This window comes from Zalophus californianus, chromosome 7 (assembly GCF_009762305.2).
Source record: "Zalophus californianus isolate mZalCal1 chromosome 7, mZalCal1.pri.v2, whole genome shotgun sequence".
NCBI classification, from domain to species: domain Eukaryota; kingdom Metazoa; phylum Chordata; class Mammalia; order Carnivora; family Otariidae; genus Zalophus; species Zalophus californianus.
The window spans coordinates 93,029,898-93,054,387 of NC_045601.1; the positions used below are offsets into that span (position 1 = coordinate 93,029,898).

Below are 24,490 nucleotides of genomic sequence, written 5' to 3' on the forward strand. Positions count from 1 at the left end.
TTGTCCAAATAAAATGTTAACCTCTTTTTCTCCATTGCCAATATGTGAATAATAATTAGGGGTTATAAATCTTAAACTACCCATGTATCTGTGATAAACACAACTCAATCATTATGTGTTTTTTGTATATACAACAGGCCTTGGTTATGCTACTGTTTTGTTAAGTGGGTTTTGTTTCATGAGTGGATTTGTTCTATAAATTCCCTTTTCTGATTTGCTTTTACTATTAAGGATATTAGCCTGCTAACTGAGTAAAGAGATATTTCTCCATTTCTTTCTTGGATAATCTGCTATTAGCTCACAATCTCAGGAATTTCCTGGGTGAATTTCAAACCTAGCCCCCATACACGGAGGGCAAGAACAGACTGAAGAAAGAGGCAGGCCACTCCAGATTGGTATTTGAAAAGTTTAATAAGCAAGGGAACTTATAGATGAGGCTTGTCTTGGGTGACTGCAAAATGAGTAGATCTCAGCACCTGCCCACCAGAATCTTAAGAGTTTATATAAAGACCTTAATAGGGTTCAGTCATGTGTATAGTCCAGATGGTCTCCATAATACATCACTATTTCTCAACACTGTGTCCTTGAAGTGGCTCCTATTGTGGGATCAGTGGGTAGCACATGAATTCCAAGGACAAGTGAGGGGGTAAAGAGCCTCTGGTTGCCGAAATCCAGGTGGTGGGGTCAATCGGCAGTCACATCTTGTCTGTGACTCCTCCAACATCTGCCTAGATTGAAATCATGAAATATTTTCTAAAGGTCTAGTGATATTCCTTTGTGCAACTACCTGGGATTGTTAATATTTCTTTGTAGGACATTTCATTATGATATTATTTTTAAAATATCTGTATGTTTTCAACCTTCTAATTTCCCCTCCATTTTTAATTGAAGTCCTATTTACATACTGTGAAATGTACAGGTTTTAGTGTACGACTTGATGAGTTTTGACAAAAATCTACCTATACTTTCAGCAAAATAGAGAACAATTCCACCACCCCAGATGTTTCCTTCATGCCACTTTCCAGCCAGTCCAAACCTGGCCTTCTAGTTTCCACAGGCAACCACTCTTAGGAATTCTAACACCATATATTATTTTGGCCCCTAGAATTTTTTAACAGTGGAATCTAACATGATACACTTTTTGTATCTGGCTTCTTTCACTCAACATAATTGTGAGATACATCCATGCTGTTATGTTAATCAGTGACTAATTCTATTTATGTGTAAACTTATTGATTTTTTTCCCCTTGGACAGGCATTGGCTTATTTCTAGTTAGTGGTGATTGTGAGTAAGGATATTCCTGTACAAGTCATTTTGTAAACATATGCTTTTATATCCCTAGGTTAAATACCTACATAGAATTTCTGGGTCATAGTGGAACTCTATGTTTAACTTTATAAATAACTGTCAATCTTTCCAAGACAGTTGTATCATTTTAAACTGCTAATAGTGGCTGTCTCCTACTTCCAGATCCTCATCAACATTTGGTCTTTTTGTTTGTTTGTTTTAGTAATTCTGATATGTGTGTGTTTAATTATTGATTTGATAGAGTTTTTTTTAGATCTAGATACTAATCACTTTTAAAGTTTTTATTTTAATTCCAGTTAGTTAACATACAGTGTTCTATTTAAGATACTAATCATTTTTTGGATGTATGCATGGGGAGTATATTCTCCCAGATAATTCCTAAGAAATTATCTATTTAATTTCTTAATGGTTTTTGGATCAGCCAAAGTTTGAGTGAGTGCTGTTTGCTTACTATTAATCAGCCTTCCCCAGTTTAAATTTGCAAGGGCATTCTTGTATGCTTTCTAACTAGCATTCTTACCATTTTAGTTTTTATGTTCAGATCTATGATAGATCTCAAAATAAAGTTTGCCTAAATGTGAGGTAGGACAGAAAACGTTTCTTAGTGTTTGTTTTGTTATGGGTTTTTGTTTGTTTGTTGCATATGAATGTCCAATTGTTCTAGCTTTATTTCCAAAAAAAGTTTTGCATTTCAAATTTTATTGCTGATGCACTTTTGTTGAAAATCAATTTACGTTCTAAGTGTATAGTCTTTCTGAACGTTATACTGTTCCATTTATCTATTTGCCTGTAGGTACAGCAGTCCACACTTCAGTACAATATTAAATAAATGTGGTGAGAGCAGACATCCTTGAATTTATCCTAGATTTAGGGGAAAAGCAATTTGTCTTTAACCATTCAATATGGTGTATTATTACTACAGGACTATAGATTTAAAAATATTTATAGAAAACCTCTGATTTAGAAAGCAGTAACTTAATTTTATTTATCTTTGTTTTTCACTTACCCAACACAGCTTTTGGTGCATTCTAAGCCCCTTGTATTTTTTTTTTAAGATTTTATTTATTTATTTGAGAGAGAGAATGAGAGATAGAGAGCATGAGAGGGAAGAGGGTCAGAGGGAGAGGCAGACTCCCTGCTGAGCAGGGAGCCCGATGTGGGACTCGATCCCGGGACTCCAGGATCATGACCTGAGCCGAAGGCAGTCACTTAACCAACTGAGCCACCCAGGTGCCCCAGCCCCTTGTATTTTTTAAATTAATCAGTGAACGATTATCCAAGTCATTCGGTGTGGTAATGTGCCATTCAGTAGCTGACAACATACTCTCATAACTGCTCTTATTTCACCTGTTTTTAACCATGTTTCAGGATGAATAAACAAACTGGAAAACCTCCCTTAATTTCCCATTTAGAGAAACTGTTTTGTATATACGTGGTATCAGTAGTGTTTTAAAGTTTTCTGTATGTGTGATCACATCTTTTATTTGCTGATCCTTAGAACAGCTCTTTAACATAGAGAATGTAAGATTGAAGAATAATTGAATCGTTTATGCCTAATCGTGAAATTTGGAATAGAATGTTATAGGCACAGATAATACTTAACAAAAATGAATATTAAATTTTATTTTAAAAATCTATTTAAGGGGCACCTGGGTGGCTCAGTTGGTTAAGCATCTACTGTGGCTCAGGTCATGATCCTGGGGTGCTGGGATCCAGCCCCACGTCAGGCTCCCTGCTCAGCAGGGGAGTCTGCTTCTCCCTCTCCCTCCCCCTGCTCATGCTCTCTCTCTCTTTCTCTCGCTCACTCTGTCTTTCAAAGATAAATAAATAAAATCTTAAAAATCTATTTAAAATATTAACCTTTGCAATTTTGAAGGTGCATAGTCTAAAATATTTTGTTTTCAATAATCTGGAGAGAAAAAGCCTTTAGAAATTTTGTAAACCATAGTTCTCCCTAATTTCTTTCTTATAAGTGATCTATTTATTTGATTATGTAAGTACTATAAATGACATAGTCAACATATTATTGATTTTGGCAATCCTTTAGAAAAGGCCTCCTTTTTAAAATGGATCCTAGATTAAAGGTCTGAAATAGTTTTGTGTGTGTGTCTGTGTGTGTGAATGGCGTAACTCTCTTCTGCATGGTAAAGTTTGAAAAGCCCATAACCCATCATTTATTTTTGGTGCAAATTATTATTTTTTCCACTTTAAAACAGAATTCTCTTGATTTTGTTTCCTAGTTCAATTTTGTGGGGAAATTGCTTGGACCAAGAGGAAATTCCTTGAAGAGACTACAGGAAGAAACAGGTGCTAAAATGTCTATCCTGGGCAAAGGATCAATGAGAGATAAAGCAAAGGTACTGAACTTTGAATTTGATTTTTAACACATACAGGGCCAAACTTACACCCAGGACCAAATTTACAAGCACATCTGCACTGTTCTTCCATTGTTTCCTACGATTTTCACCTTCTGGACCACCTTGTTGCACTCTCAGTCAATTCCTCTATTTTCATAAAAATCAATTACCCTTCTCCCCCCCAACCCCCCGCCTCCCCCCCCCCCGCCAGAACATGTGATTCCGCATCTTTATTCTTTTTAGTCCTTTGTGTAGGTTGTTGCGAAATCTCCTTACTTTTTCTGTGTCCTCCGTAAGATGTTTCTGTATGTCTATGCTCATTTTCTTTAATTCCCTGTCTGGATCCCTTTTCTCTCTTCAGCTATGTCATCTAATCACATGCATTGTATCATTCTCTCTTTTTATCTCTATGCTCCATTTCACTCTGATCCTCTCACCCCAAGCAATTTCAAATACTTATCTGCAAATCTTAGAGAATTCCACTTATTTTCTGAAATGTTTCTGTCATGTTAAACAATTCACCTGACCCCGAAAGAACAAATAAGCTAAGAAATATATGAACTTTGATGTTTGAAATGATTTATTTCACATCTGAACTACATCATTTTCCCATTTTATAAAGTGATAGCAATTTTCTCTGTGTTAAAATTCATTGTTTTGGAAAAATAACAACCATTTATAGAGATTTATTCATAAAGGATCTTTTGTAATTCATTGAGAAAGGGTGGATGTATTAAGGTACTTATTATTTGACCAGGCCATGCTTTTCTGATTTGAATTGTTACCATGGAAAATAAAATGTTCAAACTGTTATTTCTGACTATGGGAATTACTTAGGAAAATTGTTTAGGTGTTCTCTCTTTTAACTATTAATGTGAAATCTTGAAGAAAATTATAGTAGCAAATGTCACCAAACAGATATCTCATGTCTTACACTGTACACTTCATACTGGTTTTTTTTTTTTTTTTTTTAATCTTCACACCTTTTTAAGATTTAGATCAGGCATCATCTCCCCAATGGGGCTTTTCTGAAACTCCTTTGATAGGCTAAATCCTCTCATCACTTAACATATTTTGTTGAAATTTTCTGTTTCTCTCATTAAACTGTACACTTCTACCAGCCAGAGAAATAAAGTAGTCAGCTTCACATATCAGAGCATCTGTGTAGGCACACCATACTTTTCAAAGCAAATGGGTGTTTATTGTTTATTCCCATATACTTGGATTTTTTTTTTTTCCTGTCCACAGAACTTTACATTAGATTTCTTTTTCCCTGTGAGCATGTTAGGAACCAGCATAAGTATTTGCAAATCTAGTTGGAAGTAAATTTAGTTCTATTAAGTTTCCATTAGGTTTAATTTACTGATATTAGCTGTTACTTAAAATCCAGCTTCTCATTGATTAGTTTTTGGGTAATCAATCAGGTTTGTCCATCCTTCAAACATTTTTATTGTTCCTTTACAAAATGAAAGAAAATGAAAACATATAATAATAATGTATTGCACTATAAACTATGTTTTATAGACTCTGAATAAGACCTTAACTGCCAAGGGTGGTGGGCACACAGCTGAAATAAAACCACAGACACGGATATGCAAAAATTTACCTTAGGAAACATTTGATTAAAATAAAAATAAATCCTTGGTAAAATATTGATCACTGTGCTGCTATTTTACCTCTCTGCAACATTATCTGGTCAGGAAGGAAGATTTTATATGTGATTTTGTTCTTCTAACAAATAAATAAAACTTATCTGATTCTTCAGTGGAAGTATATACGTGTGTATGTATTTAAACAGCCACACAAGAATATATTCATGCATTAATTGCAGAAGTATTTATTGCTGTGTCACACTGTGTGTCATCTGTAATTCTAGTCCATGGTAATGGATATGACAAAAATTTTTCTCCTCCTAGAGTTTACAATCCAGTGGGAGAGACAGACAATAAATAAGTGAATAAACACATTTTAATAATTCTTATGTATTAAAATAATACAGATTGTTTTTCTGTGTTGGCTCTGCTATTAAGATGCTACACAATGTATGTCTTAAACTTGATCTTTGTTTCATGATAGAAAGGAGATATTTGGATAGCTAACTAAATCAGGATGAAATAACTATGCAAAAACATTTCTTACAGATCTGCTATGTGCTCAACTGTAGATTACATATTATGTTATGTAGAAAATAAGTATTAGACAGGAGTCAAGCCCTCACAAAACTTTTAATTTAATTAAACATCCTGATCTGTTTAACACTTTCTTTAAAAAAAAAGTTAAGAAAGTATCCATCATTGAATTAGAAGGTGGAAAGAGTGACATTCTCATTTAATTTTATTTTTACAAATGTAAGAAGACTACTTCATCCTTCGAAAAGCACGAAGTTTTAAGATTTGTTATAAGATCATTATAAAATTGCATGATATAGAAAATAGTTCTAGTGGTTTGGTGTAGTAAGAAGATTCTAACAAGTTCAATGTTTTTATTTGTTTTATTTTGGTTTTGGTGGGCTTGGGGGAAACATTCCCTTTCTTTTAGCTACACCTAGCCAATAACTCTGTGAGCAGAGAGAGAAAACAAAAACCAAAACAAAATGAGATGTGGTAATATCCAAGGTAATACCAGTAGGAAAATCCTACCTTATATTCAATATTTTATTCCCATACTGGTCAGATCACTGAATATGTGAACTCACATTTTACCAAGAACTATCCAGGAATGCTTAAACAGAAGCTAACTTTTAAATGGTGATGATAAAGATATTCTTACAGAAAATTAGAAAGTAATATATACAGTATGTTTGCAATATTTCAAAATATCTCAGGAAATTAACTGGCAGTTCAGAAATTTCTTTGAAGTCTGAATCCCTCATACACCATATGGCTAGCCAGTTCTAAATAACCACGCAGCTGCCGGCTTCTCTAGCAGTTGCTGCTTCTTCTTTTTTTTTTTTTTTTTTCCCCTAGCAGTTGCTTCTGAGCAATCTTCAGGGGTAACTTACTGTAGCTTCAGATAGAGTGTTGCTATTTTTAGTGATGCTGATGGCAGAGATGGGTGAGGGAGAACAGAGGAAGCAGTGGTCTGCAGGCTTATCTTTGAAAAGAGTGAGGAACAAACATATTATCTTCGAGAAAAAAGGTTTGAGAGGTTAGAGAAGATCAGACAAAAGCTGAACACACCCAGATAAGAGTGAAGTAACAGGCCTCAAAGCAAATTTCTTGCCTACCTCCATTGTCCTTAAATGGAAATCACAAATAGACATGTTGCAAATAAATTATGTTGTAATGAAAGGTGTTCTGGCATTTCTATTAATAAGCTTGGTTGAAATTATGGAATGCAGTCTTAAAACATGCTGGTGATTTTATGTTAAAAGTAAAGTGCTGTTTGGTGGAGTTTTATTTGAAAATGTGTGATAATTCTCTAGGCAAGCCTTTCCCTCTTTGATGTGCTAATATCATGTGCAGTTTCTATTTTATAATATATCTTCTGTATTTGGTGATGGCTACTTAGTAAATCCTTTCTGATTTCATGGCAATTTGATTTTCATCAACAATACAATCAACTGAAAACCTTCAAAGTGCTGCTGCTGCCTGTTGGGTGTGAACCCCACACCAATCATCCTTCTCTCATTTGGCTTCTGGGCTATGCCTCACATCAAACAGCACCGTTAGTCTCTCAAATCCTGCTTGTCAGTCAGGCTGGGATCGGTTAGGTAGACTCCTGTTCCAACTTTTTAATATCCCCAACAACAAAGCAATTTGTAATCCCACAAAACCAAGAGCCCAGACGCTCTGATTTTAATTTTAGCTGTGCCCCTAATACACTGCACCATAGATCAGCAATGTTTCTTCTCTGTTTTGCTCTGCAGGAGAGAATGCTTAGCCCATCGTTACTTCCAAACAGAGATAGAGTTAGAATAAGCATTCTTCTTTTTTTTTTTTAAAGATTTTATTTATTTATTGGACAGAGAGAGAGAGCACAAGCAGGGGGAGCAACAGACAGAGGGAGAGGGAGAAGCAGGCTCCTTGCTGAGCAGGGAGCCCAAAGCGGGGCTCAATCCCAGGACCCTAGGATCATGACCTGAGCTGAAGGCAGACGCTTAACCGACTGAACCACCTAGGCGCCTCTGAATACACTTTATTCTTTGCTCAAGTATCACTTGAGTTTGTGAAGGACAAAGAGTAGATGAGAAATTACAGATAGGTGGGAATAAATTTGATTTATTCACTGCATTCTTCTGTTTCTTGGATCTGAACATTGAGAAATTAGAGTAACAGACTGAACGGTCCCACCTGAAGGGTAGGGGAACAATGCACTGCAAATAAGTGTTTTGTGAGAACGCAAGGAAACTAGTTTCAATGGTGAACCAACACAAGGGTATCTCATTCTATGATATATTTGAACTCCAAGTGACCAAACAACAAAAATAGTCAGGTTTGAGTTGAAGAGCGATATATATCATGATACTAGTGCGAAATAATTTCTTACATTAACAACTTCAACCCTTTTATGTACAGTTTGTCATTCACTATAGTGGATGACAAAGAATGAAAAAGAAAAAAGTACCGTAAACCTGTCCAGGCTCAGTTCTTCATAAGCTTCAATGATAGAGCATGAGGTGACAATGTTTTGTATGTTGTGAATCAAAGTTACGTATTACTTTAAATCATTACTTTCCTCTAGTCTGATTTTATTTACAATTAGACAAATTTATTTTAATTTTTGTAATTAAAGCCTGCTGTTTGAAAACTTCCAAGGACCTAATGTCTTGGCCATAAACCAAGGATACTATACAAAAAAATATATATAACTTTTAAAGTTACTAGTATAATAGCATTTCCTTCATTGCCACTTGTCACTCATTATTTGACCCGCACCCTTGTTTCCTGTAAGAAGTGAAATGTGGGAATCACAGAATCAAGATCTCTCACACCACATTGCAGGAAATTTTTATTTATTAAGCTATTAAAAATAGAATGTATGAACACAGAGACATTTCTAGACATTTCTAGACATTTTACATTTTATAAACCAGAATTATAATAGTCTTAATTATAATAATTCTTTTCTGCCACTGAGAAATTCTATCCCTTTTTGTCCTGAGATGTACTGTCCACCTCAAAATATTGCAACCCAAATTCAAATGAGATATCTCCAGTATCGAAAGGGCCTGAGGATGTCTTAGAAATATTTTAAATTCCACATTCTGTGGTAGTTTTAAAGATGGCTGCAAATTCTTTGACATTTCTTTTAGAGAAAGATGAGTAGGGTCTAATGCTCTTCCTCCTGAATCTGGATAGTTTTAGTGACTCGCTAGTAAGAGAAAGACTGCAGTGGAGTTGTCACCTCAGGATTTCTGAGGGTAGGTGGGAAGACACAGTGTAGCTTCTGCCTCATTTACAAGAATACTGTCTTTTTTTGGAGCTCTAAACTGCCTTGCAAGGACTCTGACAATCTCAAGGCTGCCCCCTACCTCCCCCTGTGAGGAAGCCGGAGTTATATGGAGAGGGAGGTCTTGTAGACGTACCAGTGGGAAATCCCAGTGGAGCCCCGCCTTTGAGTCATCCCAGGCTAGGCATTACAACTGCAAGTAAAGAATTTGCCAAATGATATCAGCCTCTAGCCATTTGAGTGATCACAGGCTGAGTCCTACTATCTGCAACCCCAGACTCTGGGAGCAAAACAAATTATCCTCACTGTGCTCTGTCTAAATGCCTCACCTACAGAATCCATGGACATAATCATAATAACAACATGTTTGTTATTTTAGGCAACTCAGTTTGGCATGGTTATTTATCTAACATTAGACGACTGGAACACATTCCTACAATTTTATTTGTAAAATGCAGAGATTCTCAACATTGTGAGCCATTTTCCGAATACTGGATGTGTTCTCTTCTTGTGTTTCTACTGCCCTCTGATGGCAATTACTAAAGCCTGAAAAATTCTGGAGTTTTGTGGAGGTTTGTGTATTTGGTGTTTTGATTTTTTTGTTATTTACTTGCACCTAATTTTGAAGTATATGCCAAAGTTCTATCTCAAAGTTGCCAGTAAAGGAAAAGGCTTCCAAGAAAGACAATTCAAAGATTTCCAGAACGTTTAACTTAAAAAGTATCAGGCTAGTCATAAGGCTGGTCTAGGCCTTTGTACCTTCAAACGTCTGCTTTAATAACATGAGACTCAAGGTTAATTGGGTAGGTAATTCTAATTTCTCTGTAAGGCTTCCTAATTTTATTACACTCTGACAAAGCGAGTACTCCAGCATTTTATCGGGGATGTTAGAGAGATCCCAGAAGGGGAGGGAATTGCGCCATATGGCAAGTATTGCCCTAAACCAAGATTGGGACAGTTTTCTTTCTTAGTCTTTCTTTTTGACCAAGTCAGATGGTTGAAGGTTTGTCTTAGCCAAGGAAAGGACCGTATGGCATTTTTCTTCTGAGAACATTAACTGAGCTTGTTGCTTCATCAGTCTTTTCTTACATTTCTTATAGATGTTGGAATTTAGATAAAGGATCAAGTTATAAAATATACCCCATCAAGATTACCTGCAATCCATTATGGACCCATTGACATTCTTTCTTTCTTTACCAGTTTCCTATGTTAGGGAAGAATTTCTAAGTAGAATCCTAAGGTGATTCAAATTACTGATACACATTTACATATTATTAATGTATTTTATATTATTTAGTGCTACATATATGCTTAGTTGGCCTCTCTCAATATATATTTTTAAGTATTAATATTTGCTTTGCTTTTTTCAATTGGACCCAATCTTTGTTTTGCCCACACATTGCAAATTCCAGTAGACTCATGAATAACCAAAGCAAAGTAATAGGCCCGTATGAATAGACAATGAATATTTTGGGTCAATAGAATAGGTCAAATAAATACATAGATCCAATACACCCATATGAATATATCATTGCCCTAAAAGGAGAATTGGATAATAGAAAGAAAAATTCTTAATAACTTGATTTTGCTCATTGTAAAAAATAATACATTTTTAGTTTTATGGATAATTTTAATCTCAAACCAAGTAAGAAGGGTTATCTAAAAATTTTTTTAAAAAAATAATATTTAAACTCCTAGAAAAGCCTTTGATAAAAAGGGTATTATTTACACATTTTTAGAAAGATGATGTTAAATGTTTGTTTTAAGCCATGTTCTCTGAAGAGAAACTTGGACTATGTGTTCTAGGACAGCTTGCAGAATTTGGAGATACAGTTAAGAGGATAATGGGCCCAGAGTGGGAATGTTAAAGAGAAAAATTCTGCACTTTACTCAAGTGCACTATCAGCACTAATTCAGATTCTGAATTTCATTAGTTGCAGTGATGTTTTTGACTTTGTAATGTTTTCTCTTTATTGTTTTTTTTTAATTTCACAATTCATTCAAAAGTTGAATAGTACTCTAGTTTTCTCAGTCATAAATATCTGAGTCATTCTTAGTTGAGTAGTGTTGTCATGAATACTTGAAAATTTGTTTGAGCTTTTGACGTCCCTTGATAAAAAGTAAAGAGCTCTGTTTTCTGGTTATCGTTCAAGATGCTACACAGAGCCCAAAGAAAGACAAAGTAGTCAAACTCCTTAGTCTAATGGATAATATTACTGAGTTCACTTTTGCTTTCTGTGTATACTGGTTCACCAAAAGTAAAATCAAAAAGACCGAGAAAAATGAAAAACCCAAGACACAAATGAAATTTTATATATTTTGCTATAAACACAATCAGTTGTACCTTTGACTTTTAGCAGCTGGGACAAAGTTTTGTATACTTCCAGGAATGCCATTCACAAGGCATTCTTTGTGAACTGCGCCCCTAATTGTCTGATAATATTTGTCACCAGCACTGAGCCTAATTACAGGAGTAAGCATACCAAATGTCAATACAGGAAACACTTCCATCTGTGTTTTTCTGACTATCTGCAAAGATATTTATTGTTTTGTATATTTTTTTGTGCAAACCACATTTGTTTTAATTTTGGTAATAGTAACATTTAAATTTTTTTTGCTTTTTGAGGTCAGGGTTTTGAGATAAACTGTGAATGTATGCCAGTATTCTGCATGTGGTTTACCCCAGAAAAGGCATACCTAACATACAGGTATATAATTGCTAACATCTACAATTCTAGCATCACTGTGGGGTTAAAAAAAAGTCGGGGGGGGGGAGCCAGCAAAATGTAGCGATTCATTTAGAGAATTTGCAATGTCTCCACAAGCTTTCATGTTCACATTTTTAAGCTTATTATGCCCTGTATTTGCTGCTTCCTCTTTCTCAACAGTAGGCTGTTTTCTCTTTTTTGTATGTTTTGAATGTTTTGACACAATTTTTTATTTCAATTATTTGGCACTTTTAGGGAATGTTTTTCCCAGTCGTTCTTAATTTTCTTCCTTTCACCTGTCTACCTTAAAAAAATTTTAAAGCTAAAATAATTTAAAATCAAAAAATTTTCCAGGGTTCAAATGCCAAATAGCTCTCATTTCTATTTCCCTGAACGTTACTAAAAGGTGTGAGAGATATTTATTTCCTCAGCAGCACCACCAATATCATATTTACTTAAATCAAACCAAGTCAACAGTCACTACTACCAAACCAGGAGCATAAACGATAAAGAATAAAATAGTAAGATCATTGGCTGAACATAATCTACCTTGTGCTGAGTTAATATTTTTAGTATCTCAATTCTATACTATTTTAGGTTAAAAGTGATATCCACATTTTTAAAATAATAATAACAATAACAATCTTAAAGCATGTAGAAATTTTTATTTCGATTATTATTTGTCTTTTTTTCATTTTTTCTTTTCTTTTTTTATAATTATGTTCAATTAGCCATCATTTGTTTTTTTTTTAAAGATTTTATTTTATTTATCTGAGAGAGAGAGCTCATGAGCCGGTGGGGGGCAGGAGGGCAGAGAAGCAGACTCACAAATCAATTATATCTAAACTACTCAGTTTTATAGAGGCTAGATTGCCGGACTCAATCCCAACACTCTGGAATCATGACCTGAGCCAAAGACAGATGCTTAATCAACTGGGCCACCCAGGCACCCTGATTATCATTTGTCTTAAGGAAGATTTCATAATATGGATTTTTTTTGAAGGCCTATATAAACAACATTTACTATCTCATTAGTGACTAAATGAGGAAACTTTTACAAGTGAAAAGTCTCTCTAGAAGAGGATGAGCAAAATACAAGTCCCAGGCTGACCCCTCAACTTTCCTAAGGCTCACGGTTCAAAAGTACATGTATCCGCAGTGGGGAGCACAGCATCATTCTGGAAGTTCCCAGATAAGACAAAACTATGTTTTGTTGGCAACTCTATATCTTTGGCATAATAATTTGCTGGAATATAATAATTAAACTTGAGTAATCCTTAATATTATGAGGGTGACTGTGGGATTGCCTTAATTTTCACTGAACTGATTGGAGATATAGCATATGTGCTTCTATATCATGTATGTACACACACACATATATATTGGCTTATACAATCTTAGATTTGGCAGAGAAAGTAAAGATGCTAGTTTAATTCATTAATTTTTATAACCAAAATATATTGTTGCCCAAGAGTCAGTAATTTGCTTGAGGTTCCTGGGAAATTACTAGGAAATATTTAATTATTAGAGGTAAAAAAGAAAACATAAAAATGAGGACCAGTTTCATGACAATATCTTGCTTAACTAGCAGATTAATTTCAAGAACCATAACATGGAAAGAAAGAGAGTTTACTAAGTTTTCTCTTAATATTTCTTAAATATTAAGAAATATAAAGAAAACCGATCCAAATTACTTTAAATAACATAAAATTACCTACAGGATATAAAAAATTGAGTTGACCATGATTCTTCATCACCAGCTAGCCTCTATAAACTGAGTAGTTTAGATATAATTGATTTGCGAAAATGTTTTCATCTATCCTCTGTACTGTTTATGTACATGCAGTACATACCCTGGATGGATGAAAAAGGGCAAGGAAGCACCCTGTGCTCAGAGTGCCTGAGTTAGCAGCCTTTATGTTGGGGTTTAACAGCTGTCTGCGTTTGGTGATAACTCATGCAGGGAAGTGAGGTAATCACTTTGCAAGTCTCGTCCCATCCTCAGGGGAAGAGTAGAACCACCATGGGCTCTTTTGGGAAATCTTCCTGTCTTAAGAGCCCAGAGTTTCCTTTTTAGGAGGAAAGAGTTTTTCTCACTCCTTCATCCCTCTATAGTTTTATAGGTGAGAAAATTGATCACAGTATATTTAGCTGCACGTGTAATACCTTCTTCCACATTGCTATGAATTCTTGTTAAGATTATAAGCCAAAAATGTCATTTTAGTGCACATATTTTTCCTTTAACCATTGTTTTTGTTTTGTTTTGTTTTTTAAATCACCAGGCCTGGATCATATTTTTTTGCCTTGCTTTTATTAGGATATAATTTACATACGTGGAAATCTATCACTTTTAAGTGTACAAATGTATATATAGTCATGTTTGTGTCATTACCATCAAGATAAAGAGTATGTTTGTCACACCAGAAATTTCCTTTGGGCCTTGCTTCACACCCTGGTCCCGGGAGACCACTGGTCTGCTCTCTTTTACCATCCTTTACTTTTTCCTAGAATTTTATAAATTGATTTATACAACATATAGGCTTGCTCCTGAGTTGTTTCACTTAAGATAATGCTTTTGAGGATTATCCATGTTGTTGCATGTATCAGTAGTTTGTTCTTTTACATCACTGAGAAATTTTCCATTGTGTGACTATACCAAAACTTGTTTATCCATTTATTTTATGATAATTTAGATAGACTATTATGAACAAGATTGCTCTGAAGATTCATATATGTCTTTGTATGGAGATATGGTTTCACAACAGAGAATCTGGGAATTATTCATTGAAAGTTAAAGCACTGGGACATTTCTTTTTTTTCTTCTTTTCTTTTTAAAGATTTCATTTATTTATTTGACAGAGAGAGACAGCTAGAGAGGGAACACAAGCAGGGGCAGTGGGAGAGGGAGAAGCAGTCTCCTGGCTGAGCAGGAAGCCTGATGCAGGGCTCGATCCCAGGACCCCGAGATCATGACCTGAGCGAAGGCAGACGCTTAACGACTGAGCCACCCAGCCACCCTTAGGAAATTTCTATAATCTTTTTCATTCATATATTTATCACAGGACTATATATTTTTTAGAAAGAAAGATGTACTCCGAAAGTGTTGGTTATATATTTACTCTCTGATTTTTGGTATGGTTTACTTGATTTTCGTAACATCTATTATTTCTATGAAAGACTATTATTTTATTAGTTATTCATTTTTCATTCTGCAAATAATCATTTCTAAATTAAGGTTTGGGAGAATTTTTTTTTTCAGCAGTGCCCTAAATTAGGATACCAGAGTTCAGATGCAAACTGGAGATTCTGATTCCCTAGTCAGAGATGAGATTTGTTAGATAAATGAAACCATCTGCATCAATTTAAATAGTTCTACCAAATTGATTCATGAAGTGTCTAATATTTCCATGTAATTATCAGTGGCATTTTCAAATCTCTATAACTGAGAGGAAAATTTAACCTTCTCTGAAGAATTGCACACTCTAGGGTTGATACTTTAGAAAATTATATTGTTCTATGGGAATACTCACCAAAGAATTACATCAGACTTTGAACAGATGCTGCAAGATCCCTGTATTATTGCTGGAACACTGGAGTGGTGATATTAAAAGTCTTCATCTCCTCCCTCGCATCTGATGTTAAAACAGATTTCCCATTTCTCAGCTCTGACAGTTTAGTGGTGAATCTCTTGTGGCTGTTCCAAAAAAATTCTGCTTTCTCTTCTTTTCTTCTCTACTGTAAAATTAAACTCTAGTCATTAAGTTCAATGTGTATCTTTTTGTTGGAACTCTAAGGAGTCTTCTCCTCTAAGGGAAGATGGAGGGCTTATTTCAAAAGATAATATCTGTTTTTCTCTCACTCAAAGAATTTTGTTTTTTAGTAAAGAATGTTATATCTGCATATGCATTTTCACTTAAAAATAAATAAACGTGCAAAATCTCTATATAATATTAATGGAATTTTATCTATAATTATAACTATCCATAAATATAAATGTTATAATCCATGAGTTTCACATCATATCTCATATAATTGCTTTACTAGGGGAAATCTTAGAGAGTGATTTATTATGAAAATCCACAAGTCTGTTAATGTGCCATACTCCTGTTTTATCTTTGCTGCTTAGATTTCTGACCTTCTTCTCCTTTGTGCTGCATTAGTAGTACTGAATGCAGATGAACCACCCAGCTATTTTATGTTATAGAGGATAGACATACTTAGATAATTAATCTGGAGAATGTTGTCGTTCATGGCCTATTGCATGGGAGTTACAAATTAATTTCTAAAACTAGCTATGTTTCCTCATAATGTTAGATATTCATAAATTTTTTAGACATTATAGTAGATGATGTGTAGTTTACTCAGAAAATGTTGATACATTTTGTGAAACAGTTTCATAGGAAGGATGTTAGATAAATCAGGCATGTTTTGTAAATTATTTGAAGGTTTTCTTCAGTGCTATACATCATCCACATTAAAAAACAGACAAAAAACAAAACAAAAACTCCTCTTCCCCAAATGTGAAGTAATAAATGTCAATTGGTCATATTAAAGTTGACAAAAAGTTTTATTGCTATCCCAAATATTTTATTTTACTTGTTAACTAAAACTTAGTTATGAATTTTTTTTACATTTTTAACATTATTAAATTATGTGCTATCAAAAATACGATTTGGATAATTATTATATAAAATTTCTAAAATATAAGGCATCCCATACTTAGTGGAATTATACTGTAATTGTTGACCATGGCTGACTTTTTGGAGGATTGTTAACTCTTTAGTTTAAGGATATAATTTCCCAAAATCCACCTGTGCATAAAATGTTACCATTTTTATTGTTTGTCCAAATAATTTAACAGAATTCTAGTTGTAGGTTAGAGCAAGTAGCTTCAAGATACAAGAGAAAAATTAAAATTATGACTTCTTAATCTTGGTTATCTTGAAGACATGTGTTATTACCCTAAAGCAGAGGGTCTTGTGAATTATCCCATGTGTTGACAAGCAAATTTTCACATTCTGCCAAATTGATTAGTTAAGGTTGAACATTTATTTATTTTATTTATTTTTACTTTTTAATTTTTTTTTTTAGTTTCGAGTTTTTAAATTCCAGATAACATATAGTGTAATATTAGTTCAGAAGCACATTTTGGGGTTCATCACTTATGTATAATACCCAGTGCTCATCACAAGTGCCCTCCTTAATACCATACATAATCATCCATCATTCCCCCACCCACCTCCCTTCTAGCAACCCTCAGTTGAACATTAATTTGTTTAAGCAAGCTATTTACTAATATCTTTAAGAAAACAAGTTGCCAGTAAGCATTACTAGTTTGATGTTGCACATACATACCCATATGCAAGCAAACATGCCCCGATACTTTAAAAAGTACAATAAAAATATACGACTGGAAGCTTTGACAAAAGATATATGGCAAATATAACGTAAATAATATATGTAGAGAGAAAATAAATAAAAACAGTACAAATAAGCTAGAAAAACCAAAATACTCACAAATAAATCAGCATCTATACCAAAACTAAGTGACAGTTATCCTCCACAAACCCCAAAATGAAAGTGGGTAGAGATAAAGCAATGAGAGTTACAAGAGCCTTGTGATATCAGCATTTGTGGGGAGAAAGCAGAAAAAAAGCAATGTGGTGGCTGATGGCACAAGAACAGGAATATCCCCAAGTAACAATATTTTGTCGGGAAAATCTAAGAACCTCGAGATGTGTTTTTATACCTGGATTCATGGGTGAAGTCATTGAGTCCACAAGATCTGAAGATACTGGAAAAGTCTAGGTTCTATGAACTCTTGAAATTCTAAGACAGCCACACAATGAGAAGCTGAGGGAAGAACCCCAGACTGAGCAAGGAAGATAAAAAAGGGCAAAATAAATAGAATATTTAAATTAAATGGATCGTTGAGCAGAGAAGGCAGATTTCAGAAAGCAAGAGGCTGTATTATTTATCCTTTTGGAAAAGTAACAAAAGAGGGGGTGGTAGTGTTTACTCCACATACTAAACAGTAAAGAAAATCTCTCTTCACTTAAAAATGAGCAACAGAAAAGAATTTTGGCTAAATTTCATAGGGAGCTATTTTAAGAAATATTTGATGAAGCCTCAGAATGAAAATGAAAACAGACATGCACACAAAATAAATAAAACATGTAATCACATATTTAATAGCAAACTAAAAAAAGAAGTGTTGAAATAATATCAAAATTATTTAATTGGGGAAAAGAGAGTTTCATAAAGAGATGACAGGACTGATGAAAGAATTATTAATAGAAGTAAAACGGATTCCAGAAATAAAGAGTAAATTAAGAGAAACAAAAGAACAGAATCATCAATAGGATTATCAAATCACTATGTTGTACACCTGAAACTAACATAACATTTTATGTCAACTATACTTCTAAAAATTTTTTAAAAGAGTAACAAAAGAGCAACTAAAAGCAACTAATAATTTCTTAAATTAAAATGTAAGTGGAGAAGGAGGTGATTAGAATTTTAGGGGGTGATGTATATAGAATGCATACTTCCATATGTACAGTAGGAGTTCTCAAAAAAGAAAACCTAAGCAAAGGAACAAAATAAAAAGCCATAATAGAATAAAATTTTCCTGGAACTAAAAGCGAGATTTGTCACTGCATACAGAAAGTGTTCAACATGTACTTTGGAAAACTGGCCATAAGTTATTAGATATAACCTAATAAAAACAAGTAGACTTAAAAAAAGTCTTTGGGGGCACCTGGGTGGCGCAGTCGTTAAGTGTCTGCCTTCGGTTCAGGTCATGATCTCAGGGTCCTGGGATCGAGCCCTGCATCAGGCTCCCTGCTCAGCGGGAAGCCTGCTTCTCCCTCTCCCACTCCCCCGCTATGTTCCCTCGCTCGCTGTGTCTCTCTCTGTCAAATAAATAAATAATATCTTTAAAAAAACAAAAGTCTTTGTTCATGAAAGGCAAAAATACTAAGTCACTTATAAGAGGGGAAAAAAATCGCACTATCTCAGCAATGGTTTTGCCAGAGATAATCAAGTAACATATATGAGATACTTAAGGAAAGATAATATGAACTAGGAATTTTTATTCAGCCGCACTAACATTTCATACATAAAATGCTTAAATATTTAGTAACACACAAGAACTAATGAAATATTGTTTTCATAAGTCCTTTCTGAGTAATTTACTACAGAGAACAAATGCAATGGGTATACTGAGTTATCCTTGTGATATATTGCTAAGTGACCAAAGCACAGCCAAGAAAATTATATATACAATTCTATCATTTATATAAGAAATGGGAAATATAAACGTAAGTAGGTAAATGTAAACTTTGAAAGCATCTTGTCATAATAGAAATTAGAAAATCTTTTTATTTCAAGGTTAGGTCTTAGGAGAGAGGTCTTAGGAGCCAACTCGAAATGGCTCCCTCTGTTAAAGACAGAACAATTTGATGGGACCCCTGGGTGGCTCAGATGGTTAGGCTTCTGCCTTCAGCTCAGGTCATGATCCCAGGGTCCTGGGATTGAGCCCCACATCAGGCTCCCTGCTCAGTGGGGAGCCTGCTTCTCCCTCTCCCTCTGCCTGCTGCTTCCCATGCTTGTACACACTCTCTCTGTGTCAAAAATAAATAATATCTTTAAAAAAACAATTTTAACATCAATAAGGACAATAATTCCAGGAAATTGAATACATCAAATATTTTTCATTTTGTGACAGAAGCATACAATACCTTCTATGAAAAATACTTGATAGAAAGTTGTATCTGACTTTTATCAAGCCATTAGATAAAACTAAAAATTTATATAAAACATAGGAGAGGGAGGAACATGTTAAGCAACAGAACATTTATATAATAAGCAAAAGCTGAACTGTCACAACACTACAAGGAAAAAAGGAAAAGGGTCTTGGTATCTTCTACAAGAAAAAGATGTGAGGAAGTAAGACAGTTTGAGAGACAACCTAGAAATTAAAAAAAAAAAAAAAGGAACCATTGTGTCTTATCACAGTGCATGTACCTAATTTCAGTCCTCAAAATAAGAAACAAAATGTGTAAAAATTATAATTGGATGAGTGAACACTAAATTGATACTATTGAAATTAAAATTTTATTGTTGCTTTTCATAGGTGATGATGATATTGTGGTTATGTTTTTTTAAAAAGTCTCCATCCTTTAGAAATGCATACTGAGATAGAGATATACTTCTTTAGAAAAAAAATGTAGATATGTGGAAGAATATTTTAAATCTAAAAATAAGATTATAAAATGCATTTTATGAAGTAATAAGTAGTAATTATAGAAAACTCCTCCCATAGATGGAAAGACACCAATATCTTTAAAGGTTCTTTCGTGGAGTATTAAAAGTTAGGAAGAGGAAACTTGAAGCAATTGTAGTAGTAAGGTTGAAATAAATGATTGAGGGAAACATGCCAATTTAAAAATGATGTCTCAAACAATAAAATTTAAATCATCATTAGCATAGTATTTTAGAAGAATTGTATACCATTGTCAGACCATCTCTAGAGTGTGAAAGTGGGCCAAGGACCCATCAAAATTAAATTTCAATTTTATTTAGTACATGAATTTGACAATATTGGCAAATTTAGAGAAATTTGCTCCTCATTAATTTTATTCTGATTTTTAGATATGAAAATGATTAATTTTTAATACTTTATTCATTTTTGTAAAATAAATTTTTATTTTATTCTTTAGTTTGTTATTGTTCTGGCTCTTTTACATGTAGACAAATAGAGAGAAATTTTTTTTAATTGTACAGATTATGTATCCCAGGTTTCTATTTGTGTGTTATTGGTACTTGTGAGGATCATGATAAATACTTTTAATATACTTTAATGGTTTACTGTTATGAGAGATTTTGCATTGCCACAACAGATGGAGCATTTACATTAAATTACATTACAGGGCTACAATTAAATAGAATGATGAAAAAATAAAAGCTCAGAGCAGCAATTTTTTAAAGCCCAGAGAAATTAGATTCCTTGATAAACAATTCAAAAATATGACAAACAGAATTTAAATAACTAAAAAAATGATCATGTTTGTAATATAACTATTAAAGATTAATGATCTCTCATTTATAGAAAGATTGATGTCTATAAATTATTTTCCCTGATAAATTGCTACAGTAATATATTTTGCCTTCAAAATGTATCTATGATAAGACATTTTAATTTTGAAGTTATGACTTTAAATAGGTTTAGATATGGCAAAACTGCAGTAATTTATGGTTTCCTTTAAATAATTATTTAGAGGAATTTTTACAGTCTGTGCTTCAGCTTCCTTTCATGTAGGTATACAGACTTTAAGAGTTACACAAAATTGGGGTGCCTGGGTGACTCAGTTGGTTAAGTGTTTGACTCTTGATTTCTGCTCAGGTCTTGATCTTGGGGTGAGTTCAAGCCTCATGTTGGGTTCCATGCTGGGTGTGGAGCCTACCCAAGAAAAAAAAAAGAAAGGGTTACACAAGATGATCAATGGGTGGAGTGGAAAGTAAATATTATAATTTTTTTTAACTTTTTAGAATGATATTAATATTACTACAATAATGTTATTTGAAATTGTATACACATATAACTCATCTGTGTGGGGTTTTTTTTATATAAGATGTGCATGTTCAACAAATTATTTTGGTAGAAGTATATGGTCAATAAACTCAAGTAAATAATGATTTAGTGCCTTGAAGTTGCCAATAAATACATAAATGCTAAAAAAGTAATGGTTTAATTTTAAAGAACAATGGAATATAAGGTTAAAAGAAATTTGGTTTTTGGTTTTTGTAGCAATATTTACATTTTACAGCATAAAGTCTTTGCATTCATAAGTAATTTTAAGAATTACTTAGATATGCAAAGAATAGGATTATATAAAATATTCTCAAATTTATTATGTTTATAGTCTTACTCTAACTTCATTCACATTGTAAATATATTGCTAACTTAAAATTTATTTTACATAGTGGTGCAAAATGTTGTGGAAACCATAAATTTATTTCCTTTGATGGTTTTTGTTTTTACCTTACTTTAGTGGTAAATGTATAATAAACATAATTTTTCCTTAATATCTAAAATTATCATATCTTTACTTATTTAAGCATTTCAAAAATAATAATCACAAAATTAATAATTTTTGAATAAAATTTTTTTTTCAAATAAAAGGATGCCTAAGTCACATTTTTACAACTAAACAAGAAACAAAAGTGTGGATAATGTCAACTAAGTATGAAAAATGAATACTGGGAAGCAAAGTTGTCTTTATGATCAATTAAGATTTTATAAAGAACATCTATTCCAAAGCCAACATTAACTGAAGACCATTTGACACGAATCTGCTATACGTGTTCTTACTATCAGATTTGGTTATTTTGTACCAATTCCACAAAGATATATATATACATGCCCATATTATTTCCTGAAGTAGACAGAAGTTGCATGGCAAATTAATATTGTTTGACAATCTGATGCACATTTCAATGTACTCAGTTTTTATGAATCTTTCTTACACACACACTAGTAAATAATTTTTTAAAAATAAGTTCTCCTAATCTTCCTTAGATCTCCAGCTTAAGATGAAATGCAACACATTGTTTTGAAGATACTGAAGATACTCCATATTTATTCTTTCCCATATTCCAAGTAGAGCATCCTCCAATATTTCTAAGACCATAAAAGCCTACCCTTTTGAATCCAGGCTTTTAAATGTCTTTCTTGGAAATTAATTGTAATGATGGCTTAATGCTACTTCATTGCAAAAGCTGCTGCCAACTTTCTGAGAGCTAATTTTTTTCCTACAATATGACATGACAAATTACTGCAGAAAAACAACAAAAGCCAAAGAACTTGGATTCTGAATAAAGCAAATATTATCTGATAGAAAAAATTTGTATACCATGCACACACTATAGAAAGATTACATTGATGAAATGAGAATTCAGAAATTTAAGTGGACTTTCTGTTAAACTTCAATCGTTGCCTAGGAGCTGAGGTAATAATCCGAAGAATACAATAAATTTAGTCAAAATGAAATAGGAAATGGAAAAAAAATCTAATGAAAAAGCACAACTGATAATAAAAACAGCAACATATAAATTATAATTGTTCTTATAATCTTGTTTTATATATATATAGCACACAAATAATTTCCCCAGAATTTCTTCATCTAGTAAGATGACTGATACGTTAACTTGTGGTTACCTCGAAATTGAAACACAGGATGGTATACACATTCTCTAGATTTACTGTTTTGTTTTTTTTTTTAAGATTTTATTTATTTGAGAGAGAGAGAATGAGAGACAGAGAGCACAAGAAGGTCAGAGGGAGAAGCAGACTCCCTGCCGAGCAGGGAGCTCGATGCGGGACTCGATCCCGGCACTCCAGGATCATGACCTGAGCCGATGGCAGTCGCTTAACCAACTGAGCCACCCAGGCGCCCTAGATTTACTGTTTTGATACAAATAGATTGGTTCACTCAAACAGGCCGATAGCCTTAGCAAACCTGAGGATGTTTTAGAATGTGAAAAATTCCTACTGCAGTTGGCTAATTAAACATTTTCACTTCATGAAAAGAAATTTATTTTCCAACCTTATGGGCAATCCCTTTCCAAGGTTAAATCCTAACTGATGGAGAGTTTTTCTAATATTTGATCCAGCACATGAATAAATTTTGCTTTCCTTCACAGAGTACATACTCACTCTTTTCCCAAATATCATTTAGCTGTTTCCTTCAAGGGCCCACTCTCCTTCAGAAGATTTTGTTGTTATTTCCATTTCATTCATTAGAAAAGTTTCCTTTCCCTTCCACAGACTCAAATTTTGTTTCTGTACTATCAATAGGACTAAAATTACACAATGCTTTGACGGCATTATATGATGTACTATGTTAATCCATTTTAGAATTTCTCTTCTTACACCTACATTTTAACCTTCAAAATGAAAGTGTAGTATATTAATACATTTCGGGTGACATCATTTTGGTGACATTAAGAAGTATAAATATGCCTTTGGTTGGCAAGTAGATGACTGCTATTGGTCATGGGACTCATTATCGTATCACAGACATGTTATTTCAATAGATTGGAAACCTCACTTCCTCTATATATTCAGTGCAAATCATAAATTCTTCAGTGCTCCATTTTATTTTCTTATAAGATGCACGATGTTATTTTTCATAGCTAAATTATGAATTATACAAAGTATACTTCATAGTTCTTCCTATTCAGGTGTTGGCAAGGTGCATTATTACTTTTCAAATTAGGCTATTTTAAAGTATTTGGTAATATTGAGGTGAATCGTATATTGTTCTAGTATTGTTCTACTTAATGTTTACATTTTTTTTCAATTTTGAAAAAAACACATTAGATTTCTTTTTCTTTTTAAGATTTTATTTATTTATTTGACAGAGAGAGAGACAGCAAGAGAGGGAACACAAGCAGGGGGAGTGGGAGAGGGAGAAGCTGGCTTCCTGCTGAGCAGGAAGCCCGATGTGGGACTCCATCCCAGGACCCTGGGATCATGACCTGAGCCAAAGGCAGACGCTTAACAACTGAGCCACATAGGCGCCCCACATTAGATTTCTTTACAAATTAATTAGTCTCAGAAGTCAGTGGAAAAGAGATGATGTAAAGTTTTTCTTTTGTAAAGAGGGAGTTTGCAAAAATGAAAGATTAGCCTTTTCTTTTCATTTTTTTATTGTTATGTT

The 24,490-nt window shown here is 33.6% G+C and overlaps 1 protein-coding gene across 3 annotated transcripts in view; it reads left to right on the forward strand.

Moving 5' to 3' along the window:
• The window catches only part of KHDRBS2 (KH RNA binding domain containing, signal transduction associated 2), a 600,281-nt gene that overhangs the window by 195,514 nt on the left and 380,277 nt on the right, over window positions 1-24,490 (forward strand). For all 3 annotated transcript variants that reach the window (XM_027602665.2, XM_027602667.2, XM_027602666.2), the window contains exon 3: window positions 3,550-3,666. In XM_027602665.2, the coding sequence (XP_027458466.1) occupies window positions 3,550-3,666 (117 nt within the window). The remainder of the gene's footprint in view (window positions 1-3,549; window positions 3,667-24,490) is intronic.